This window comes from Plecotus auritus (assembly GCF_963455305.1).
Source record: "Plecotus auritus genome assembly, chromosome: 15".
In the NCBI taxonomy this organism is placed as follows: Eukaryota; Metazoa; Chordata; class Mammalia; order Chiroptera; family Vespertilionidae; genus Plecotus; species Plecotus auritus.
Window position 1 is genome coordinate 1,104,385 of NC_137781.1, and position 24,975 is coordinate 1,129,359.

Sequence of the window (24,975 nt, forward strand, 5' to 3'; positions counted from 1 at the left end):
CCGGGCATGTGCCCTTGACTGGGAATTGAACCCTGACCTCCTGGTTCATAGGTCTACGCTCAACCACTGAGCCATGCCAGCCGGGTGCAACTTATATATTTTATTTATTTATTTATTTATTCATTTATTTAAATTTATTTTTAAAATTGGTTTCAGAGAGGAAGGGAGAGATAGAGAGAAATATCCATGATGAGAGAGAATCATGGATCGGCTGCCTCCTGCACACCCTCCACTGGGGATGGAGCCGCCAATCCGGGCATGTGCCCTTGGCCAGAATCGAACCCGGGACCCTTCAGACTGTGAGCCGACACTCTACCCACTGAGCCACACAACTTGCATGTTTTTATTAAATCAAATCTAGGCACCGGCTCCGTGGTGGTCTTGAGCAGCAAAAGTAACAGCTCCTTTCTGGGGAGAACAGGTGCTGAGCCAGCACAGGGGCGCGGGGCCAGGGGAGCCCTTCCCGACCCCAGAGCCTGGCAGGAGGGAGCCTTCCCGTCTCGAGACTCCTCGCCCAGAACCCCCTGTGCCCGCCAAAGCCGGCGTCTCTATCCTTTTCACCCTCACGGGCCCCGGCTGCTCTTCCTCCTCCCGTAGGAATTTGAGGATTCCCTCCCCGGCCGGTGTGGCTCAGGGCAGAGCGTGTCGGTCTGTGGGCAGAAGGGTCCTGGGTTAGATTCATGGTCCAGGGCACATGCCTGGGTTGCGAGCTTGATCCCCAGTGGGGGGCGTGCAGGAGGCAGCCGGTCGGTGATTCTCTCTCATCATGGATGTTTCTCTCTCTCGCTCCCTCTTTCTTCCTCTGTGAAACCAATAAAAAAATATAATTTTTTAAAGTTAAAACACACACACACACACACACACACACACGCACACACACTTGAGGAGTCCGTTGTCCGGTTCCCCAGAAAAGCCTGTCCCGGGTTGGACCGGGGTCCCACTAACCTTGCCGATGTAGAGGAGCCATCACGGACCTCCTCGCACACAAACCTGGTACAGGGTTCGAACGGGCGTCGTATGGACGTGGCGTTAGGTTCCCCCCAGGAACGTAATATTTTTCAGGCTGTTTTAAACGGTGTCTTTCTTTTGTAAATTGGGTTTTAAAACCTCTGACCGACGCGTCGAAATGAGGTTGGCTTTTTACATCCTGGTTTTCTGCCCAGCCGCCGGCTGTGTTGTTACATTGGGTAACCGGTAGCTACCGGCCCCGAGAAGCACCATTCGCTGCATGTGAACTCGGAGGAGGCATGTACCTGCTGAGACAGGCTCTCCGCAGCTAACCGAGGTCCTAAGTATTATCTACACCAATAAAGGGTTAAAATGCTAATTAGACCGGGAGACCTTCCAGGAGACCTTCCGGACATCCTTCCAGACAAAGCCATGGTGGTGGGCTGAGGCAGAGGCGGTTAGGGGTGATCAGGCCAGGAGGGGAGGGCAGTTGGGGGCGAGCAGGCCGTCAGGGCTGGCCAGTTGGGGGCGAGCAGGCTGTTGGGGGGGCTGTTGGGGCTGAGCAGGCCATCAGGGGGGGCCAGTTTGGGACAAGCAGGTTGTCAGGAGGGGCTGTTGGGGGTGAGCAGGTAAGCAGGGGGCCAGTTGGGGGCGAGCAGGCCAGCAGGGGGGGCAGTTGGGGGTGAGTAGGCTGGTGGGGGGACAGTTGGCAGTGAGCAGGCCAACAGCCAGAGTGGTTAGGGGCGATCAGGCAGGCGGGCAGGTGAGCTGTTAGGAGCCAGTGGTCCCGGATTGGGAGAGGGACGTCCGACTGCCGGTTTAGGCCCGATCCCTGGGGGTCGGACATCCCCTGAGGGGTCCCAGATTGGAGAGGGTGCAGGCCGGGCTGAGGGACACCACCCCGCCCCCCCGTGCATGAATTTCGTGCACCGGGCCACTAGTAAAGAATAATAGCCCATCGGCCATCAGCTTCTCCAGGACTCTGTAGCCGGAACTCTCGGCTTCCCGCGTTTCCACGGTGCTTCTGGCGCTGGGACGTTCACTTCCGGTGCTGGGGGTCGGTGGTTTTCCTCCTCCGTGTCAGCCTCCGCCCCTTACAGAGCCGTTCCCGCTCCCCCCTCTGGTCCCAGCAGGATGCACAGCGCCCGCCAATCAGGGCCCTGCGATGCGGAACCCCATGTGCACGAAATAGACCTCACTGGATGGAAACCGACCCCTGGGCCCCGCCCACCCGGAGCGCACGGTCCCTGTTGACCTTGGAGGCAGCGCTCTGCAAGGTTTGCAAACTGTCGACCCAAAGGCCTCTTTTTCGCTTGCGCCGGTGCCTTGTGCATTTGTGTGGGATACTTTCAGGGGCTCTGCGTCGGCCGTCACACTCCGGAAAGAATCGTCTCCTCTATTTGAAATGAAACTCATGCTCAGAGGGCGGGCGGGGGGGGGGGGAGTCCCTCAGCCTGGCCTGCACCCTCTCCAATCTGGGACCCCTCTCGCAATCCAGAACCACTGGCTCCTAAGTGCTCACCTGCCTGTCTGCCTGATGCACCTAACTGCTCTCCCCTGCCGGCCTGATCCCCCTACTGCTCTCCTGTCTGCCTGATGCACCTAACTGCTCTCCTGCCAGCCTGATCCCCCTAACTGCTCTCCTGCCAGCTCTCCTGCCTGCCTGATGCACCTAACTGCTCTCCTGCCAGCTCTCCTGCCGGCCTGATCCTCCTAACTGCTCTCCTGCCTGCTTGATGCACCTAACTGCTCTCCCCTGCCAGCCTGATCCCCCTAACTGCTCTCCTGCCTGCCTGATCCCCCAAACTGCTCTGCTGCCTGCCTGATGTACCTAACTGCTCTCCTGCTGGCCTGATGCACCTAACTGCTCTCCTGCTGGCCTGATCCCCCTAACTGCTCTCCTGCCGGCTTGATCCCCCTACTGCTCTCCCACTGGCCTGATGCACCTAACTGCTCTCCTGCTGGCCTAATCCCCTTAACTTCTCTCCCCTGCTGGCCTGATCCCCCTAACTGCTCTCCTGCCAGCCTGATGCATCTAACTGCTCTCCTGTCAGCCTGATCCCCCTAACTGCTCTCCTGCCTGCCTGACCCCCTAACTGCTCTCCTGCCTGCCTGATCCCCCTAACTGCTCTCCTGCCAGCCTGATGCATCTAACTGCTCTCCTGCCTGTCTGATGCATCTAACTGCTCTCCTGACTGCCTGATGCACCTAACTGCTCTCCCCTGCTGGCCTGATGCCCCTAACTGCTCTCCCTTGCAGGCCTGATCCCCCTAACTGCTCTCCAGCCGGCCTGATCCCCCTAACTGCTCTCCCTTGCAGGCCTGATCCCCCAACTGCTCTCCTGTCAGCCTGATCCCCCTAACTGCTCTCCTGCTGGCCTGATGCACCTAACTGCTCTCCTGCTGGCCTGATCCCCCTAACTGCTCTCCCTTGCAGGCCTGATCCCCCTAACTGCTCTCCTGACTGCCTGATGCACCTAGCTGCTCTCCTGCCGACCTGATCCCCCTAACTGCTCTCCTGCCGGCCTGATCCCCCTAACTGCTCTCCTGCCAGTCTGATGCACCTAATTGCTCTCCCCTGCCAGCCTGATCCCCCTAACTGCCTATCTACACTCCCCTCCTGGCCTGATCGTCCTGACTTCCCATCTGCTCTCCCTTCCTCTCCACGCCTTCAGACCCCGGCGTAGGAGTGCTGAGAGCTCTCCGCCGAGGCCCCGCCCCCATCCTAATGCCTCCCCCCCCTCTGGGCAGGGCGACGTGGCAGGCCTGTGCGCACCTCCACCAGGACGCCGCCCCCAGTGGCAACCTCATGTCCCGGTGGCGCAAATCCCTGCCCCTGTCCCCGCCCACCAGCTCCTGTGCGCGTGCAGCCTGTTGAACAGTCGTGACGGGGACACCGTTAGGACCAATTAGCATATTACCTCTTTCTATACAGAGATCATTAAAACCATGTTTTCAATGACAGTTGACATACCGGTAGGCGGGACAAGGGTCTCGAGGTCTCCACCATTCTTACTAAATGCCGTTCTTGCTAAATGTTGAAAGGTAGCACAGTATTTTGCAGACCAGCTGTAAGCAGGATGAGCTGAGAGGAACTCAACCAGCTGCAACTAGCCAGCTGCAAAGAAGAAATCTATACTAATAGAAGGGTGATATGCTAATTAGACCGGACGTCTTCCGGAAGTCATTCCGGACGTCCTTCCTGACGATGCCAGGCCTGGAGGAAAGCCAGCTCAGGTCCTGGGTGTCTGCGGGTGGCCCGAGGGAAGTCAGCCCAGGTGCTGGGTGCCGGAGGGAAGCCGGTGCTAGCAGCCAGGGAAGGAAGGCCTATTCTTGCACGAATTTTCGTGCATGGGGCCTCCAGTCAACATATAATCGACCAAATCATTGTATAAGCAGTGGCTAAGCCTCCCTTTGGGGAAATAGCTTTGGATAGTGATCTGTCCCCTCTTCCCGCTGCAAGCAAATAAAACTACCTTGCAACAACCACGTCTCAGTTTTTAATAGAACGCCCCAGGCTTCGGACCCCGTAAGTACGGTCACAATGCAACGTTGCTATATTCGCTTCAGGTTAAAATTTTTCTTAAGGTACAATCTATACTAATAAAAGGGTAATATGCTAATTAGGCTGGGAGACCCTCCGGACAAAGCCATGGTGGCGGGGCCAAGGCAGAGGCAGTTAGGGGTGATCAGTCCAGGAGGTGAGGGCAGTTGGGGGTGATCAGGCCAGGAGGGGAGGGCAGTTGGGGGTGATCAGGCCAGGAGGGGGGGCAGTTGGGGGCAAGCCAGCTGGCAGGGCGGGAAGTTAGGGGTGATCAGGCCAGCAAGGGGGGCAGTTGGGGGCAATCAGGCCAACAGGGGGGCAGTTGGGGGTGATCAGGCCGGAGTGGAGGGACAGTTAGGGCGAGCAGGCCAGTGGGGGGCAGTTGGGGGTGATCATGACAGCAAGGGGGAGCAGTTGGGGGCAAAAATGCTGGTGTGGGGGCAGTTAGGGCTGAACAAGCTGACAGGCAGAGTGGTTAGGGGCAATCAGGCAGGCAGGCGAGCAGTGAGGAGCCAGCGGTCCTGGATTACAAGAGGGATGTCCGACTGCTGGTTTAGGGATCGGGCCTAAACCAGCAGTCAGACATCCCCCGAGGGGGTCCGAGATTGGAGAGGGTGCAGGCCGGGCTGAGGGACACCCCCCCGCCGTGCACAAATTTCGTGCACCGGGCCTCTAGTCTATCATAAACTCCACCCTTTTATGGGCACATCTGAGTGATTTTTCTGGAAAATTTAATGAGTTGTGCAACTACAATGACCTGGTTTTTAGACCACATTCGTCCCTTTCCCCCATCTTACACGGTTTTCGTTGTTTTGACCCTCCTGCACGTGTGTGGGGCGTTGTGTAACGTTGAGGAGACGCGAGGGAAGTGGGTAGTTGGGCTAAAACTCCGTCTACACTGGAATAATGGCCCTGACCGGTGTGGCTCCGTGGATAGAGCATTGGCCTGCGGTCTAAAGGGTCCCAGGTTCGATTCCGGTCAAGGGCATGTACCTTGGTTGCGGGCACATCCCCAGTGGGGAGTGTGCAAGAGGCAGCTGATCGATGTTTCTCTCTCACCGATGTTTCTAACTCTCCCTTCCTCTCTGTAAGAAATCAATAAAATATATCAACATAAAAATAAACTGGGATAACTCGCCCGCTGTTGAGCCACTCGCTGCAATGCTTGAGATCATCTCTCTGTCTGTTCCCGTCTAGTCCTCGTTTGAGTTCTGTTCGGTTTTTAATCGCGAGTGGGACATGGAAGTCCCATCCACTGTCTTCTTGGAGGCTGCCAAGATGATCGCTTAATGTCCCCCCGAACGCAGCCATTTTCCAACTCCTCTGCCCTCCCTGGAGGGAGCTCTAGGTTTTGGCTGCCGTCCCCTGCGCTCCACCAGACGGGAAACCAATGCTCAGGTGAACCTGGTTCAGCCCGTTCCTCCCAAGAAAAAACAGGTTTCAAAGCAACTCTCCCCCCTGGTTCTCAACCTTACCGGGCACGTGCCCGCCCCCGCCCTCAGTCTTTATTTCCTTACCGGCCCAGGCATCCATTCATTTCATTCGGGGGCCTGTTTTTCCCACCCGAAGCGTTGGTCCATGTCCCAGAATCCACAGCCTACCCTATGTGGGTCCCACCTGCCCTTTCCTGCTATCCTATCCTATTTAATAAAAGGGTAATATGCAAATGGACCATCACTCCAACACGCAAGATGGTCAAAGATGGCCGCCACAAGATGGCCGGCAGGGGAGGGCTGTTGTGGGGGATCAGGCCTGCAGGGGAGGGCAGTTGGGGGGGGACAAGGCCTGCAGGGGAGGGCAGTTTGGGGGAACCAGGCCTGTAGGGGAGGGCAGTTGCGGGGGGACAAGGCCTGCAGGGGAGGGCAGTTAGGGGTGACCAGGCTGGCAGGGGAGGGCAGTTAGGTGTCAATCAGTCTGGCAGGGGAGTGGTTAGGGGGTGATCAGGCTGGCAGGGGAGTGGTTAGGGGGTGACCAGGCTGGCAGGCAGAAGCTGTTGGGGGCAATCAGGCAGGCAGGCGAGCGATTGGGAGGCAGCAGTCCTGGATTGTGAGAGGGGTCCCAGATTGGAGAGGGTGCAGGCTGGGCTGAGGGTCACCCCTCCACCGTGTGCACAAACTTCGTGCACCGGGCCTCTAGTATTATAAAAAGCCTGTGGTCATGACACCCTCATGCCGTCACAACCGATCGTCAGGAGGCTGCGTGCACAGCGAGGCACACATGGGTGGGTGGGGACTTGACACTGTGTCCCCGCAGGCACCGACGGGGACTTGACCAGGAGGTGCACTGGGGGAGTCCCGCTGGCACCGGCGGGGGCTTGACGCTGCATCCCCACGGGCACACTGGGTCTCGGTCTCGTGTGATTTCACGCACTGGGTCACGTGTGTGTGTGTGTGTGTGTGTGTGTGTGTGTGTGTGTGTGTATGTTACAGGCCTGGTCCTGGGGTCCCTCGGCCTGGCCTGCACCCTCTCATCATCCGGGACACCTGGGGGATGTCCGACTGCCAGTTTCAGCCCAAGCCCCGCAGGCCAGGCTGAGGCACCCCACTGGTGCATGAATCCAGGCACCGGGCCGCTAGTATGCATAGAAGATCTTTGGTTAATCTCTTTCCACCCTCCCCCTCCCCCTCCCCCCTTCCCTCTGAGATTCATCAGTCTGTCCCATGTTTCCATGCCTGTGCATTCAGTGTCTGCCCCCTGGTGGTCAGTGTGCATCGTAGCTACCGGTCGAACGGTCACTTAGGCTTTTATATATATGCTAAAGGCCTGGTGCACAAAGTTCAGTGCAGCCTGCACCCTCTCCAATCCGGGACCCCTTGGGGGATGTCCTGCAGGGATAGGGCGTGCAGGGATAGGGCCTAAACCAGTAGTTGGACATGCCTCAATGGGACCTAAACCGGCAGTCAGACATCCCTCTCGCAATCCGGGACTGCTGGCTCCTAACCACTCACCTGCCTGCCAGCCTGATTGCCCCAACCCCTCTGCCTGAGTGCCTGATCGCCCCTAACCCCTCTGCCTGCCTGCCTGATCGCCCCTAACCCCTCTGCCTGCCTGCCTGATCGCCCCTAACTGCCTCTGCCTTGGCCCCTGCCACTGTGGCTTTGCCCGGAAGGACGACCGGAAGACGTCCGTTCTATACTGTCTAATTAGCATATTACCCTTTTATTAGTGTGTGTGTGTGTGTGTGTGTGTGTGTATATATATATTGAGCTTTATCTTTTCATTTCTTTTTATTTTTACATTTTTATTGGTTTCAGAGAGGAAGGGAGAGATAGAAACATCAATGATGAGCGAGAACATCAATCTGCTGCCTCCTGCACGCTCCCCACTGGGGATCGAGCCCAGAACCCGGGCCTGTGCCCTGATGGGGAATCGAACTGTGACCTCCTGGTTCCTAGGTGGATGCTCAGCCGCTGAGCCACACCAGCCCGGCCTGCTATGCTTTTTGTCTGAGCTTCTTCCAAAAGACCTCTAAGCTCTCTTATCCAACCCACGCCTATCCAGCCCTGGAGAGAGGCAGCGAAGTGTGTGAGCCCCACGGGTTTCCTCCGACATCGAGACAGGGCGTGCCGCTCATCGTTACTTTTCTCAGAGGGAGAGAAGGAAAAAGCAGCCGCGGGCCCCCGGCTCTGATCCATGCATCCTTTATTCCGTGACCAGCCACCACTGAGCCGCGTCCGAGCCACGGGGCGCGGCCTGGCGATCGGCCGCGACCCCGCTTTACAACGATCGGAGGCTGACAGTACATTTAAGGCTTTTACATTTGAAAAACAAAAGAGAAAAAAAATCAAAACGAAACCCACCCCCCAACACCCCTCCAAACCCAAACCCCTCCCAAGACACGCCGTGTAGCCACGGCGAGCGTCTTCCGTGTCCGATGCGCAAAAGGTGCCATTCCAGTGTCAAAACCCACATCCCGGCTAAAACCAAAAGATTCGTCTCGTGGAATTTTAGGGGCATAAATTCTTCAAAGCATCAACTGGTCCTTTTCTTATTTTCTTTTCTTCTTCTTCTTTTTTTTTTTTTGTCTTGGAAATGGTATAAAAATTTTTTTTAATAGCAAAACCTAGGAATAAAAACCTATTAACAAAATGTATCCAATCATTTACATTACAAAGAAGGAACTTGCAGTTCATGGATGTATCCTGATGGGGCCGGGGGGGGGGGGGGGGGGGAGGACAAGGACCCATTAAGGGATCGATGCACAAGGTCATAGCCAATACCCACAGGACTCTGTCAAACGCTTACGGGAGGGTTTGCCGGGAGGAGAAGGTGGGCCGGCCTCTGGTGAGGCCAACCCAACAATCAGCATAGGAGACGTCTGTGGGCGGGTAAATAAATGGACACGTGAGAAAAATAACAAACCAAAAAAAACACCCATTTCTTTTTGTTTAAGAATAGTCCAGTGTTAGCTCCGAGGTTCCAGTTGGCGACGCTGGCCAGGGCAGATCCAGTCGATCACCCTTCCAATGATCCGTTTTGGGGGGAAAAGGTCGGCACGTTAACGAGAGTTAAGGGCCCCGGCCGGTGTGGCTCAGTGGGCAGAGCGTCGGCCTGCGGACCGAAGGGTCCCGGGTTCGATTCCCGGTCAAGGGCACGGACCTCGGTGGCAGGCACCTCCTCGACCCGGGCCCTGGTCGGGGCGCGTGCAGGAGGCAACCCATCGATGTGTTTCTCCCACATCCATGTCTCCCTCTCCGTGTCTCTCAGTCTCTCTCTCTCTCTCTCTCCCTCTCTCTCTCTCTTCCACTAACTCTAAAAATCAATGGGACAATATCCTCAGACGAGGAGGAACCAAAAATAAAAGAAAAAAGAAAAAAGGTGAAGGAATTTTTGTCACCAGTGTTCCAGTAGCTCTCTCCCAGCTTCACCCATGGCTGGACCCCGTGAATGTGGAGGACATGGGGTGGGGGGTGGGGGAGGGGGGTCCTGCCTGAAATGAACCCCAAGTGATGCGCAAAGAAGAGACACAGCTGGGGGCATCCTTCCACAGCACGAGACCCCGTCCCACGCCCCCCACCCCAGCCCTCCTTCCCGCCCCCCCGCGAGGCCACAGAGCGGAAAGCCACAGCAGCAGCGCGCCGGGAGGCGGCGTGAATTAGTAGAAATTCTCTAGCTACGCGGCCCAGGCCTCCCTGGCTCCGGATGAGGGTGCTCGCGTCCTGGCCGGGTGCTTCCTGCCGGTCGCCGGCCGTGACCGTGACCGTGACCGTGACCGTGACCGCCACCCAGGGAGAGCGTGTGCGGGAGCGGAGGGGCCTGTGTTCCGTGTTCGCTGTCACTGAGGTGAGACGCCGAGGCGCCTTCAGGAATTGGGGAGCTCGTGGGAGATGAACTGTTTTAGCCTCTCCAGGTACTGTGCGTACAGTTCGATGTCATTGTGGCCCGCCCCCTCCACCCACAGCGGCTCCACGGCGCGCGGGCAGCGCTCGTACATGGCCAGGCCGTGCGAGAAGTCGATGACCTCGTCCTCCGTCCCGTGGATGACCAGCACCGGGGAGGTGACTTTAGAAATCTTGTCGATGCTGCGAAGAGACGGGGGCGGGGGGGAGGGGGGGGAGAGAAAGGACTCTTTAGTGAAGCTCACAGACGATGTCACCAACAACCTCCTCTGTTTCTAGAAATTCTTTTTCAATGTCCTTTTTATTGACGTCAGAGAAGAAGGGAGAGGGAGAGAGAGAGAGAGACATCCATGATGAGAAAGAATCATGAATCGGCTGCCTCCTGCACGCCCCCCACTGGGGATCGAGTCGGCAACCCAGGCCTGTGCCCTTGACCGGGAATCGAACCCTGACCTCCTGGTTCCTAGGCTGATGCTCAGCCACTGAACTCGGCGTCTTAGGGACCTTTCTCTTCAAAGCAATAGCTCACGTGGTTAAACATTGACCAGAGCCGGGAGCCTTTCGCCCTCTGCACACGAAACCACATGGGACGTGGAATGTAGAAGGTGGGGCGTGGGCGAGAAGTAAGGTCACCTGTCTAGCAGGGAGGGACCGAAACTCAGGGAGACAAACCCCACCGCCAGGCCCCGGAGACAGCAAGGGGCTCTGACATCACACGCATTCCTCCCGTCTGCAAACAGCTGTCCCAGCGAGACGCCAGGAGGATGGCAAGGCCTCGCCCGGGCCGTGTCCCCGGCCAAGATCAGAGCCACGGCGGCAGGTTACGAGTCGTGTTTATAGGCCTGGCCGGTGTGGCTCAGTGGATAGAGCGTCAGCCTGCGGACTGAAGGGTCCCGGGTTCGATTCCCGGTCGGGGCACATGTCCGGGTTGTGGGCTCGATCCCCAGTGGGGGGTGTGCAGGAGGCAGCCGATCCGTGATTCTCTCTCATCATGGATGTTTCTCGTTCTCTCTCCCTCCCCTTCCTCTCTCTCTAAAACCAATAACTGAAAAAAAATTTTTTTAAAGGAGGGGGCGGGGGCAGGCTAGAAACGGGTCAATAGAATAAAAAAGAGGGAGACATTGTAATACTTACAAAAATAAAGGTGTTTTTTTAAAAAAGAAAATGGGGCCCTAACCGGTGTGGCTCAGTGGATAGAGCGTCAGCCTGTGGACTGAAGGGTCCTGGGTTCGAATCTGGTCAAGGGCATGTACCTTGGTTGCGGGCACATCCCCAGTAGGGGGTGTGCAGGAGGCAGCTGATGGATGTTTCTCTCTCATCGATGTTTCTAACTCTCTATCCCTCTCCCTGCCTCTCTGTAAAAAATCAATAAAATGTATTTTAAAAAATATATGTATATATATTATTGATTTTTTACAGAGAGGAAGGGAGATGGAGAGGGATAGAAAAACATCAATGAGAGAGAAACATCGATCAGCTGCCTCCTGCACATCTCCTACTGGGGATGTGCCCGCAACCAAGGTACAAGCCCTTGACCGGAATCGAACCCGGGACCCTTCAGTCCGCAGGCCGACACTCTATCCACTGAGCCACACCGGTCAGGGCCAATAAAACATATATATTTTTTAAAAATGAGGACCCTCCTTTATGAGATCTTAGTTTTTCATTTCTTTATTATTTTTTTAAATCTTCGCTGGAGGATCTGTTTCCATGGGTTTTTAGAGAGAGTGGAAGAGAGAGAGAGAGAGAGAGAGAGAAACATCGATGTGAGGGAGACGTGGGCCCTGACCGGGAATGCAACCGTGACCTCCTGGTTGCTAGGTCAAGGTCGACGCTCGACCCCCGAGCCCCACCGGCCGGGCCCGAGGCCGTGGTTAGCCCGGTGCCTGCGGGTCGGCGTGCTCTGGCAAACGCTGGTGGCTGCTTGACTGTCAATGAGCGACTGTGGCTGTGTTTGCGGTCCGTGCTCCCTGAAGGGCCATTCCAAACAGCTGTTCCCTTTGTTGCCAGGGCAACCCCTCGGGTGGCTTCCCACACGCACCCTAAGCATCTCCCTTCCGGCCACTGAGCGGCCTCTCCTTCCCAACCCAGCGCCCACCTGGCGGCCCGGGAGGCACCCATCGGCCACTTAGCATTCCCGGCCGCAGCCCTGGAGTGGGCAGAGCCGGGCGCTCCCAGGGCACGGAATGTAGCCAGTCCTGGTACCGCCGCTCAGAGCTGGCTCACCCGAGGGGTCCCCAGGCTCCTGCCTCAGAGTGAGACAGGCTGTGTCATGCACAATCACGTGGCCACATTTCAGCCCCAGCGACCGCCGAAGGACCATCAAAATCCTCCAATCCGGCCGGTGTGGGGCTGAGCGTCGGCCTGTGAACCAGGAGGTCACGGTTCGATTCCCGGTCGAGGCACACGCCCGGGGTGCAGGGTTCGATCCCGGGTCGGGGAGCATGTGGGAAAGCGAGCAATGGATGTTTCTTTCTCACATCAACGTTTCTCGCTTGTGCTCTCTCTCTCTCTCTCTCTCTCTCTCTCTCTCCTGTTCTCTAAATATCCATGAGCCCTGACCCATGTGGCTCAGTGGATAGAGCGTCGGCCTGCGGTCGGAAGGGTCCCAGGTTTGATTCTGGTCAAGGGCATGTACCTTGGTTGCGGGCACATCCCCAGTGGGGGGTGTGCAGGAGGCAGCTGATCGATGTTTCTCTCTCATCGATGTTTCTAACTCTCTCTCCCTCTCCCTTCTTCTCTGTAAAAAATCAATAAACTATATTTTAAATAAATAAATATCCATAAAAATGCCCTCAGGTGAGGATTTAAAAAAAAAAAGAAGGTCCCTCGCAGGTGAGCTCAGTGCCGAGCACGCCAGCCCTCAGACGGAAGGGTCCCGGGTTCGATTCCGGTCAAGGGCATGGACCTTGGTTGCAGGCACATCCCCAGTGGGAGGTGTGCAGGAGGCAGCTGATGGATGTTTCTCTCTCATCGATGTTTCTAGCTCTCTATGCCTCTCCCTTCCTCTCTGTAAAAAATCAATAAAATATATTTTAAAAAATCAACCCATGGAAAAGGGTCCCCAAGGAGAGAATTAGCAACAACAAGGAAACGCGTGGATGCCTGCCGTTTCCCTCGGCGTGCGCGGCCCACGCTAAGCGCCCCGCCACACGCCCTCTGCATGCCTGTGGCTCTTGGCGGTTCAGCCGCACACGCTACTCCGGGTGCATGAACTCTGACCCCCGCGTTCCCTCCCGCCCCGTGGGAGCTCTTTATCCCGCACGGACAGCTGGAGGAAGGAAGCCCGGAGGCGGGTCCGAGCGAGCAAGGCCCTCAGGCGCCATCAGGTTGATCTGGACGGCGGATCACACCCAGGGGACCGACCACGTCTCGCCCGGTGGGCGTGTCCTGCCCACCTCCGTGTCCCCGACGGAGGACTGTGAGTCCTCATCCCCGGGCCGCCGTTACCGATGGCATCGGGTCGGGCCTGGGGGGCGCGGTCGCCGGCACCGACGGCGTGGGGAGCTTACCTGGGGAACACGTCGAAACAGTACGTCTTCCGGGTGTCGGGAAAGGCCACGCGCAGCCCAGACATGAGAGGCGAGTGCAGGATGACGGCCGCACACTCGTACCTGGAGGCCAGGTCCACGGTGGGCACGGTGCCGATGCTCTGCCCGTACAGGATGATGTTCTCGGGGCTCACGCCGTACCTGCGGGGCCAGAGGGGCGCGCCGTGAGCCGACGAAGGGAAGAGAGAGAGACCAAAACCGCCGTGTCTGGCCCGGCGGCCGGCGTGGCTCCGTGGCTGAGCATCGACCTAGGAACCAGGAGGTCACAGTTCGATTCCCGGTCAGGGCACAGGCCCGGGTTGCGGGCTGGATCCCCAGTGGGGGGCATGCAGGAGGCAGCCGATCCGTGATTCTCTCTCATCACGGATGTTTCTCTCTCTCTCTCTCCCTCTCCTTTTCTCTCTGACATCAATCCTATATAATAAAAGCCTAATATGCAAATTGGCGGAACGACCGGTCACTGTGATGCGCACTGACCACCAGGGGGCAGACGCTCAGCACAGGAGCTGGCCCCTGGTGGTCAGGGCACTCCCACAGGGGGGCGGTAAGGAGCGAGGGGTCCCGGACTGCGAGAGGGATGTCTGACCGGGAGAGGGCGCAGTCTGCGCTGAGGGACACCCCCCTCTCAACCACGCAGTGCATGAATTTTGTGCACCAGGACTCTAGTAAAAAAAAAAAAAAAAAGAAAAATCACAGTATCTTACACGCATGAGACCCACATCATACGCTTCGGCTGAAGATGAACGTGAACGTGGCACACGCAGGCGTAACCGCGTCTCTCAGGACACGCGACGGACATGCTGCTTTCTGCGACGTTTTGCAAACGCCGTGGCCGTGACGTTTTTTCCTGAACGACTTTAACCACGTGCATTTCACGCTATGGTTTTACAGTCACCGCCTTCTCTAGTTTCCCTGGATGCAGATGCTGTGATAATCCCACCTGTATTTCTGACATAAAAACAAACGGCTCAGCCCTGGACGGTGTGGCTCAGTGGATAGAGCGTCGGCCTGTGAACTCAAGGGTCCCGGGTTCGATTCCAGTCCAGGGCACAGGCCCGGGTTGTGGGCTCCATCCCCACTAGGGGGCGTGCAGGAGGCAGCCGAGCCATGATTCTCTCTCCTCATTGACTAGAGGCCCAGTGCACGGATTCGTGCACCGGTGGGGTCCCGCAGCCTGGCCTGCACCCCTTCGCCATCCAGGACCCCTTGGGGGATGTCGGACTGCCGGTTTCAGCCCGATCCCCACCGTCCAGGCTGAGGGACCCCACGGGTGTGCGAATCTGGGCACCGGGCCTCTAGGATGCGTGTAAGATCTTTGGTTAATCTCTTCCCACTCTCCCCCCGCCCTCCTTCCCTCTGAGATTCATCAGTCTGTTCCATGTTCCATGCCTGTGCGTTGAGCGTCTGCCCCTGGTGGTCAGTGCGCGTCATAGCTACCGGTGGTAAGGTCCCTTAGGCTTTTATATATACAGATAGACTAGAGGCCCGGGGCATGTAAATTCACGCACTGGATGGGGGGTCCCTCAGCCCGGCCTGCCCCCTCTCACAGTCTGGGAGCCCTCAGGGGCAGAAGGCGACCCGGCGATTAGTGGAAGGTGACGCCCCCATCACACCTCTGCTGCTGCCACTGCCGGCAGCGCAAGCCTCGGCCGGCCCTGGTGACTTGAGCCTCGGGCGGCCCTGGGCGGCTGGGGGGCTGAGGGGACTGGGGGACTCCGGAGGCAGGCGCCCCGGTGGGGCTAAGGGGACTGGGCACTGCCATCTTGTGGGCGCTTCCATCTCTGAGGGCGTGGCAGTCAATTAGCATATTCCTTCCTTATTGGCTGTGGGTGCCACCATCTTTGCGACAGCGTGAGGGTCAATTAGCATATCCCCTCCTTATCAGATAGATGTTCCTCTCTCCCTCTCTCTCCTCCTCTCTGAAATCAATAAAAATGTATTTTTTAAAAAATAAAAAGCATTTAGAACACGGCCTTCAGGTCCCACTCAGCCTGGAGGACGTGTCCCAGGGCAATGTCCTGTGGGAACGCCCCGTCACCCCGAGGAGGCAGAAGACGACCTGTTTGCTCTCCTTCCACAGAAGGCTTTCTGTGCCGACTGCTCAGGGGGCTCTGGGGCCCCCCGCAGACACGCCGCATCCCGTTCTGGGGACCGGCCTTGACCTTGTCCCGTCGGGGGGCGCGTCCATGTCCCCTCGGAGGAAGCCAGTGTGGCCCGGGACCACCGAGGTGGAAGTCCCGGTGTAAATACTCCAGGGCGCCAGTTCCGGGTGGAGATACCTTCCGTCCCAGGACAGAGGCGCGTGGCCACGGTCACGGGCAGGCGAGCTGAAGGAGGAGGGTGTCTGAGGGGTCGGAGACACCCTCACACACGTGGGAGCTGAGCCGGGGGAGCGGAGGGCCCCTCCGGGAAGGGAAGCAGGTGGGTAAACTGGGCTGCCGGGCGGAGGACGCACACACCGCGGGCACCGTCACAGTCAACCACACCCTCCTGGCCCGTGGCCAGAGCGTACGCGCTGTACACACTGTACGCTCACCGTTTAATTATGAGGAAGCGACGGAAGCATCCATCACTGAAATGTGCTCATTTCTCCTTTTTTTTAAAAAAAAAAACAACATAGATCCTTTCATTGATGTCAGAGAGGAAGGGAGACAGGGAGAGAGAGAGAAACATGTGTGATGAGAGAGAATCACGGATCGGCTGCCTCCTGCACGCCCCCCACTGGGGATCAAACCCACAACCTGGGCATGTGCCCCCCACTGGGGATCAAACCCGGGACCCTTCAGTCCGCAGGCCGGCGCTCTATCCACTGAGCCACACCGGCCAGGGCTGGTCTCTATGTCATTTAAACATCGCTCTGCCCTCCCGGTCACAAAGACCTGTGATCCGCGCCATCATCGCCCCATCCACCTTGCCTGGATTTTTTTTTTTTTAAGCAAAACAAAGGCGACCACTTCTTATGACAACACACAATCCTGCCACCGTCCCTTCTCTCCCGGGGACGAGGGGGTGCCCCCGGGAACCCCATCCCTTTTCTCCTGGGGACGAGGGGGTGCCCCCGGGAACCCCATCCCTTCTCTCCCGGGGATGAGGGGGTGCCCCGGGGAACCCCGTCCCTTCTCTCCCGGGGACGAGGGGGTGCCCCCGGGAACCCCGTCCCTTCTCTCCCGGAGACGAGGGGGTGCCCCCGGGAACCCCATCCCTTCTCTCCCGGGGACGAGGGGGTGCCCCCGGGAACACCTCCCTTCTCTCCTGGAGACGAGGGGGTGCCCCCAGGAACACCTCCCTTCTCTCCCGGAGACGAGGGGGTGCCCCCGGGAACCCCATCCCTTCTCTCCCAGAGATGAGGGGGTGCCCCCAGGAGCCCTTCCCTTCTCTCCCGGGGATGAGGGAGTGCCCCCGGGAACCCCAAACCTTCTCTCCTGGAGACGAGGGGAACCCCATCCCTTCTCTCCTGGACACAAGGGGGTGCCCCTGGGAATCCCATCTCTTCTCTCCCGGAGACGAGGGGGTGCCCCGGGGAACCCCATCCCTTCTCTCCTGGAGACGAGGGGAACCCCATCCCTTCTCTCCCGGGAACAAGGGGGTGTCCACGGGAACCCCGTCCCTTTTTTCCCGGAGACGAGGGGGTGCCCCCGGGAACCCCGTCCCTTCTCTCCTGGAGACGAGGGGGTGCCCCCGGGAACCCCGTCCCTTCTCTCCCGGAGATGAGGGGGTGCCCCCAGGAACCCCGTCCCTTCTCTCCTGGAGACGAGGGGTTGCCCCCGGGAACCCCGTCCCTTCTCTCCCGGGGACGAGGGGGTGCCCCCGGGAACCCAGTCCCTTCTCTCCCGGGGACGAGGGGGTGCCCCCGGGAACCCCTCCCTTCTCTCCCGGGGACGAGGGGTGCTGGTGGACACACACCTCTCTGGGTGGTACCAGGCCATCTGAATGAACCTGGAACAGAATTCCAATTTCCTGTTTTGGACACTCAAGGGCGGTGCTGAGCGAGGTCGTCTGCTTCCTAAACATCACCTTCGTCTGCCACAGGTTGGGGGCGGGGGCCGGGGCCAGGGGCCGGGGGCCCCCAGGGCAGGCGGGGCGACATCCACAGACACCACGATTAGGATACTTGGCGGCGGGTAAACCCAACCGACCGAGGATCGTGGATCGGTCATCCACAGGCCTGGCCGGCGGCCACGGTCCACCCCACGCACTGCGCTGCGGCCCGGGAGACCCCGCAGGACCCCGCCTTCCGAGGCCAATGCCATCGCCAGAGACACCCCAAGCCTTTCTGGACCACCCCCCCCCCCCCCCCCCCGTCTACACGTCAATCAATCCACGCTCTCGACCTCTGCTGTATGTCTCACATGTTCCCTATTGTGGTCCGGCCTCTCTGTGGCGGATGGACAACTTTTATTATTGAAAGTATTACAGATGTCCTCTTTTCCCCCCATTGTCCCTCTCTCTCCCACACCCGCTCTTTCCCCCAAGCCTTCACAGCACTATTGTCTGTGTCTATGGGCTATGCATATATGCATATAAGTTCTTCAGTTAATCTCTTCCCACATTCCCCTACTCCCTTCCCTCTGAGATTTGTCAGTCTATTCCCACTGGCACAGACCCCGGAATAACACAGCTGGTCCCCGGCTCTCAGGAACCCCGCCCCGCTGTCCCCCAGCACTTCCCCGGCGTCCTAGGAAAACGGTCCCTCTCTCTAGAAAGGGATTGTTGGGGGAAGCCACCGCTTTCCCAATCCTCCTACATAATAAAAGGCTAATATGCAAATTGTCCCCTCAACCGGGAGTTCAACCAGGCGGTGGGGCCGGTCAGCCAACCATCCGTGGCCCCTTCCCCCGGCTGGCCGCCCCCTCCGATTGCTCCCTCCCCCCACCCCAATCAGGGGCAGGCTGGGTGGACTCCTCCCATACACGAATTCGTGCACTGGGCCTCTAGTATAGAATAAAAGGCTAATACGCAAATCCACCGAACGGCGGGACGACCGGTCGCTATGACGTGCACTGACCACCAGGGGGCAGACGCTCAAGGCAGGAGCTGCCCCCTGAGGGTCAGTGTGCTCCCACAGGGGCAGCGCCGCTCAGCCAGAAGCCGGGCTCACGACTGGCGAGCGCAGCGGTGGTGGTGGGAGCGTCTCCCGCCTCCGAGGCAGCGCTAAGGACGTCTGACTGCCAGCTTAGGGCCACTCTCCATGGGGAGCGGGCCTAAGCCATCCGTCGGACAACCCCTGAGGGTTCCCGGACTGTGAGAGGGCGCAGGCTGGGCTCAGGGACCCCCCACACTGAGCGCACGAATTTCGTGCACCGGGCCTCTAGTACGGTCGTAAGAGTGCAGCAAGGAACGCGGAAGGCCGATGGACCCTGGGCTTTGCAGGGCCGTGCTGAGACAGCCGTGGCTCGAAGCAATTTCCCGACCCGATAGCCTCCAAGTACACGTTTACTGGTCTTTATGGACCTCAGACCCGGTCTGTCTGCTACCTGTTTGCCGTGCTTTCCCGAGGGCAAGATGTGCATCTAAAGCTGAATAAAAAGCGGAGAAGGTTGCCGAAACCAGTTTGGCTCAGTGGATAGAGCGTTGGCCTGCGGACTGAAGGGTCCCGGGTTTGATTCCGGTCAAGGGCATGTAGCTTGGTTGCGGGCACATCCCCAGTGGGAGGTGTGCAGGAGGCAGCTGATCGATGTTTGTCTCTCATCGATGTTTCTGGCTCTCTATCCCTCTCCCTTCCTCTCTGTAAAAAAATCAATAAAATATATTTTAAAAAAAAAAGCAGACAAGGCCAGGTTTTAGGGTGCCTCTCCGAGAGAGAGGTCTCCACCGGGCCCCCCATGCCTTCTCAATTCCTATTTCTTGTCCTGCGTTTGCATTTGTGCGTCAGCCCCTCCTTCAGATCCCGAACCGCCGCTGTAAAAGGTTGCGGCATCCGGTCTAATTAGCATATTGTGCCTTTATTATCTACACTAATAAAAGAGAAAGATGCAAATGGACTGTGCCTTCGTGACGCCCACCAGCCAATCAGGAGTGAGTATGCAAATTAACCTAACAAATATGGCGGGTTAATTTGCATACGCAGGCGTTCTGCACCACCCCAGCCGCTCCGGGACTCTGGGCGGCGTGGGAAGGTGGAAAGGCGGCTTTGGGACTGGAGCGAAGGCAGTGCCGGCAGCCAAGAGAAGGAAGGCCCATTCTTGCACAAATCTTCGTGCGTCGGGCCTCTAGTTATAGATAATGAACAACATAAACTGATGAACAGAAACAGATCCAGAGACAGAGAAGCATCGATCAGACCGTCCAACCTCAGAGGGAAGGCAGGGGAGGGTGGGGGTCAGGGAGAGATCAACCAAAGGACTTGTATGCATGCATATGAGCCTAACCAATGGACACAGACACCAGGGGGGTGTGGGCATGAGTCGGGGGGGGGCAATAAGGACACATATGTCATACCATAATCAATAAAGAAAAAAGAAGAAGGAGGAGAAGAATGAGAAGAAGAAGGAGGACAAGAAGAAGGAAGGAGGAGAAGGAGGAGGAGGAGAAGAAGGAGAATGAGGAGGAGGAGGAGGAGAAGGAGGAAAAGAAGGAGGAAGAAGAGGAGAAGAAGGAGGAGGAGGAGAAGAAGGAGGAGGAGGAGGAGAAGGAGGAGGAGGAGAAGGAGGAGGAGGAGGAGGAGGAGGAGGAGGAGGAGGAGGAGGAAGAAGAAGAGGAGAAGAAGGAGGAGGAGGAGAAGAAGGAGGAGGAGGAGGAGAAGGAGGAGGAGGAGAAGGAGGAGGAGGAGGAGAAGGAGGAGGAGGAGAAGAAGGAGGAGGAGGAGAAGAAGGGGGAGGAGGAGGAGGAGGAGGAGGAGGAGGAGGAGGAGAAGGAGGAGGAGGAGGAGGAGGGGGAGGAGGAGGAGGAGGAGGAGGAGGAGGAGGAGGAGGAGAAGGAGGAGGAGGAGAAGGAGGAGGAGGAGGATGAGGAGGAGGAGAAGGACAAAGAAAAGAAAAGAAAAGAAAAGAAAAGAAAAGAAAAGAAAAGAAAAGAAAAGAAAAGAAAAGAAAAAAAAAGAAAAGAAAAGAAAAAAGAAAAAGAAAAGAAAGAAAAGCTATGGCCGACTAGAAACTTAACTCGGGGAAGCGGTCATACAGCTGAAGACAGGATGTCAGACAAGCCGGACCGAGAGATGGAGCGTGGCAGGGACCACAAGGAGAACCCAGAAGTCTGGGTGACAGAGGCGGGGACCCACCCCCTCCAGGCCGCAGAGAAGGTGGGAGGGCTGCGGGGAGGAGGGGAGGCGGGCTCAGGTACGGAAGATCTCGGAGAAGGCGGAGACGGGATTAAGCTAGCGCATTACTTAGCATCACAAAGGCTGCCTGCGGAGACCCAAAAATAACCCTCAGACCCTGGAAGAGCAGAGGAAACCAGCTGGGAGGGACGGCCAAGAAAAACCATCCTGTTTCTCCGCAGAGAGTCACCCATACTGTGAAAGCCGCCGCCCCAGTGCTGGGAGAGGAGGGAGGGAGCCACGGTAGCTCTTAGTTTATTTTTATTTTTAAAAAATATATATACTAGTGGACCGGTGCACGAAATTGGTGCATGGGAGGGGGGTGTCCCTCAGCCTGGCCTGCACCCTCTCCAATCTGGGACATCCCTCTCACAATCCGGGACCGCTGGCTCCTAACCACTCGCCTGCTGGCCTGCTTGTCCCCAATTGGCTCCGCCCCCGCTGGCCTGCTCGCCCCCAACTGCCCCCCCCCCCCCCGCTGGCCTGATCGCCCCCAACTGCCCCCCCCCCGGCCGACCTGCTCGCCCCCAACTGCCCCCCCCCCGCTGGCCTGTTCACCCCCAACTGCCCCCCCCCCACCTGACTGCTCACCCCCAACTGGCTGTGCCCCCACTGGCCTGATCAACTCCAACTGCCCTCTCCTCCTGGCCTGTTCACCCCCAACTGCCCCCCCCCCCCCCGACCTGACTGCTCACCCACAACTGGCTGCGCCCCCACTGGCTTGATCACCTCCAACTGCCCACCCCTCCTGGCCTGATCACCACCAACCGCCTCTGCCTCAGCCCCGCCACCAGGGCTTGGTCCAGAAGGACGTCCGGAAGGTCTCCTGGAAGGTCTCCCAGTCTAATTAGCATGTTACCCTTCTATTAGTGTACATTTTTCATTTCAGAAGGAAAGGGAGAGGGAGAGAGAGAGAGAGAGAAACATCCATGATGGGAGAGAATCACGGACCGGCTGCCTCCTGCACGCCGCACACTGGGGATCGAACCCCCAACCCGGGCCTGTGCCCTGTCCGGGACTCGAACCCTGACCTCCTGGTTCCTAGGCTGACGCTCAACCCCTGAGCCACGCCGGCCGGGGTGTCTGTTAGCTTTTAGTCCTCATTGCTTCTGTCTGACTTACCACGGCGTGAATGTGTTATCGGAGTGAAAATGTTAAATTCTGTGTCATGTTAAGTATTTTTTAAATTGATTTGTAGAAAGAGAGAGGAAGGGAGAGGGAGAGAGAGAGGAACAGCCATGATGAGAGAGAATCACGGATCGCCTGCCTCCTGCACGCCCCCCACTGGGGATGGAGCCTGCCACCCGGGCCTGTGCCCTGACCGGGAATCGAACCCTGACCTCCTGGCTCCTAGGTCGACGCCTAACCACTGAGCAACACGGGCCAAGGCTCCTCTCACTCCATTTACTAAGCTGCTCCCTGACACACAGACATCCACCGGGTACCTCATGACACACCTGACTGTACTTAACGGAGATTTATTCTCCATGACACCCCACGGGCACTCAAAAAAGAACCAGGCCCAGCCAGTGTGGCTCAGTGGCTAAAGCGTCGGCCTGCGGACCGAAGGGTCCCGGGTTCCGTTCCAGTCAAGGGCACGTGCCTCGGGTGCAGGCTCCTCCCCGGCCCGGGCCCTGGTCAGGGCGCGTGCAGGAGGCAACCCATTGATGTTTCTCTCTCTATGTCTCCCCCTCTCCCTTCCACTCTCTCTCAAAATCAACGGGCAAGTATTTTCAAACTAGAGGCCCGGTGCACGACATTCGTGCACTGGGGGAAGGGTCCCTGAGCCCGGCCGGCGCCCTCTCGCCGTCGTCAGGGACCCCTCGGGGGATGTCCGCCTGCCTGCTGAGGCCTGCTCCCCTAAGCCGGCAGGTGGACAGCCCCGAGGGGGTCCTTAGCGCTGCTGCGGAGGATGGAGAGGCTCCCGCCACTGCTGTGCACTCGCCAGCCGTGAGCCCGGCTTCCGGTCTGAGCGGCACTCCCCCTGTGGGCAGCTCCTGCGTTGAGCGTCTGCCCCCTGGTGGTCAGGGCGCGTCATAGCGACCGGTCGTTCTGCCATTCGGTCGATTTGCATATTAGCCTTTGATTATAGAGGATGAGGATTGAAATAATCTATCTATATAAAAGCCTAAGCGACCCAATGACTGAACGCTGTGACGCGCCCTGACCACCAGGGGGCAGACACTCAGCGCAGGGGCTGCCCCCTGGTGGTCACACAGCCAACCGCCCGCGGCCCTGTTCGCCCCACAGCCAACCGCCCGCAGCCCTGTTCGCACCGCCAGGCCGAGGGACCTGACCCGTGCATGATATTGTGCACCGGGCCTCTAGTAACAACAACAACAACAACAACAACAATAATAATAGTGCGAAACCGGTGTGGCTCAGTGGATAGAGCGTCGGCCTGCGGACTGAAGGGTCCCGGTTCGATTCCGGTCAAGGGCATGTACCTTGGTTGCAGGCACATCCCCAGTAGGAGGTGTGCAGGAGGCAGGCTGATCGATGTTTCTCTCTCATCAATGTTTCTAGCTCTCTATCCCTCTCCCTTCCTCTCTGTAAAATATCAATAAAAAACATATTTAAAAAAAATAATAATAATAGTAATAATAATAATACCACGCGGCGGCCGATCTTCCCAGCCCCACAGCCTCGGGACAGGACGTGAGGCTCAGCCGGGTGCTGGGGGTGGTGTCTGCGGGGAAGACGGAGGATAGCAGGGGGGCGGGGCCGGGCCCACCATCCCCACCCACCCCAGCGGGCCTGCCGCCTCGCTCCAGATGGCTCTCTTCCACTTTCCCTAAAATTTAACGGAAAAATATCCTTGCGTGAGGGTTCACAAGAACAACAACAAAAAAAAGGTGAAAAAGAATCAGTATTTTCCCCGTCGAAACCATACAAGAAGATGCTAGTACACGGGCCCTGCCCGGCCGGCGTGGCTCCGTGGTGGAGCGCCGACCTAGGAACCAGGAGGTCAGGGTTCGATTCCCGGTCAGGGCACGTGCCCGGGTGGCGGGCTCCATCCCCAGTGGGGGGCGTGCAGGAGGCAGCCGATCCGTGACGTTTCTCTCTCATCACAGATGTTCCTCTCTCTCCCTCTCCTTCTTTTCTGAAATTAATAAAAAATGCATTAAAAAAACACACGCAAGACTCCAACCTGGGATTCCGTGGATAAATCCTTGAGAACTGCTAATGCCAAGCTCGTGAGCAGCTGGCGTGGTAAATGGCACGTCCCTGGGTGGGGACAGCTCGGGGAGCCCCCTTCCTCGGTTCCCTCGGGAGGCCGAGGCCCCACGGACATGGGGGGGGAGTGAGGGCAGGGGGTTGTTAAGGCTGTTCCCTCCCCATCACGAAAGGAAACTCCTGCCGTGCGGGAGGAAACCCTGGCCCGATTTTATTATTTTTAAAAAATATATATTTCATGGATTTTTTTTTACAGAGAGGAAGGGAGAGAGAGAGAGAGTCAGAAACATCGATGAGAGAGAAACATCCATCAGCTGCCTCCTGCACACCCCCCACTGGGGATGTGCCCGCCACCAAGGTCCATGCCCTTGACCGGAATCGAACCCGGGACCCTTGAGTCCGCAGGCCGACGCTCTATCCACGGAGCCGCACCGGCGAGGGGCCCGCTGGCCCCATTTTAAATGCACGGCCAGCGAGTTTAAAATAGGTCATCCTGGCTCTTTAAGACCCACTTCAGGAGGGACAGGGGAGGGAGAAATAAAACTGAACAGCACCCAGAGGGAGGGAGGGAGGGAGGGAGGGAGGGAAGGCCCGAGGGAGAGATGCCGCTGGACCGCGAGCACACAAGGCTTTACTCACCCGCGGACCCAATCGTTCGAAAGCAGCTGCTGACGAGCAAAAACACTCAAACCTGTGGAGAGCGTTTCTGTGGGTTTATCGGAGCCAAACTGCCGGCACCTGCCGGGACGCAGAAACTCCCGACGGATGGGGATGTGTTTCGCCTATTTTTACACCCTGCCATGGAGGGAGGGGGACGCGGGTGGGGGGTGGGGGTGACAGGAAATCCACCGGGGAGGGATGAGGGAGGCGGGAGCAAGCAAAGCGGGGAAACCTCTGGGATCGGATGAAAGGTAAGATGATGGACACCCGCTTCTTTTACTTAGGTGGGTGCGGGAGAGTTAACAGTCAGCAATCCAATCCTATATAATAAAGAGGTGATATGCAAATGGACCCTCACGCCCTCACAAGATGGCTGCCTACGACTAGGCCGGCTGGGGGGGGGGCAGGTTAGTGAGGGACGACCAAATGACTGAACAGCAGGCTGCATGGGGTGACCAGGCCGGTGGGGGGGGGGGGCCATGAGGGGCGACCAGGCCGGCAA

The 24,975-nt window shown here is 58.0% G+C and overlaps 1 protein-coding gene across 1 annotated transcript in view; it reads right to left on the bottom strand.

Annotated features, from left to right (window-relative positions):
• Positions 1–7,688: 7,688 nt before the first annotated feature.
• The window catches only part of ABHD17C (abhydrolase domain containing 17C, depalmitoylase), a 37,410-nt gene continuing 20,123 nt past the window's right edge, over positions 7,689–24,975 (bottom strand). Inside the window, exons 2-3 of the mRNA XM_080651481.1 lie at positions 13,343–13,522; positions 7,689–10,013 (exon numbers count right to left, since the gene is read on the bottom strand). Of these exons, the coding sequence (XP_080507607.1) occupies positions 9,794–10,013; positions 13,343–13,522 (400 nt within the window). The 3' untranslated portion in view covers positions 7,689–9,793. The remainder of the gene's footprint in view (positions 10,014–13,342; positions 13,523–24,975) is intronic.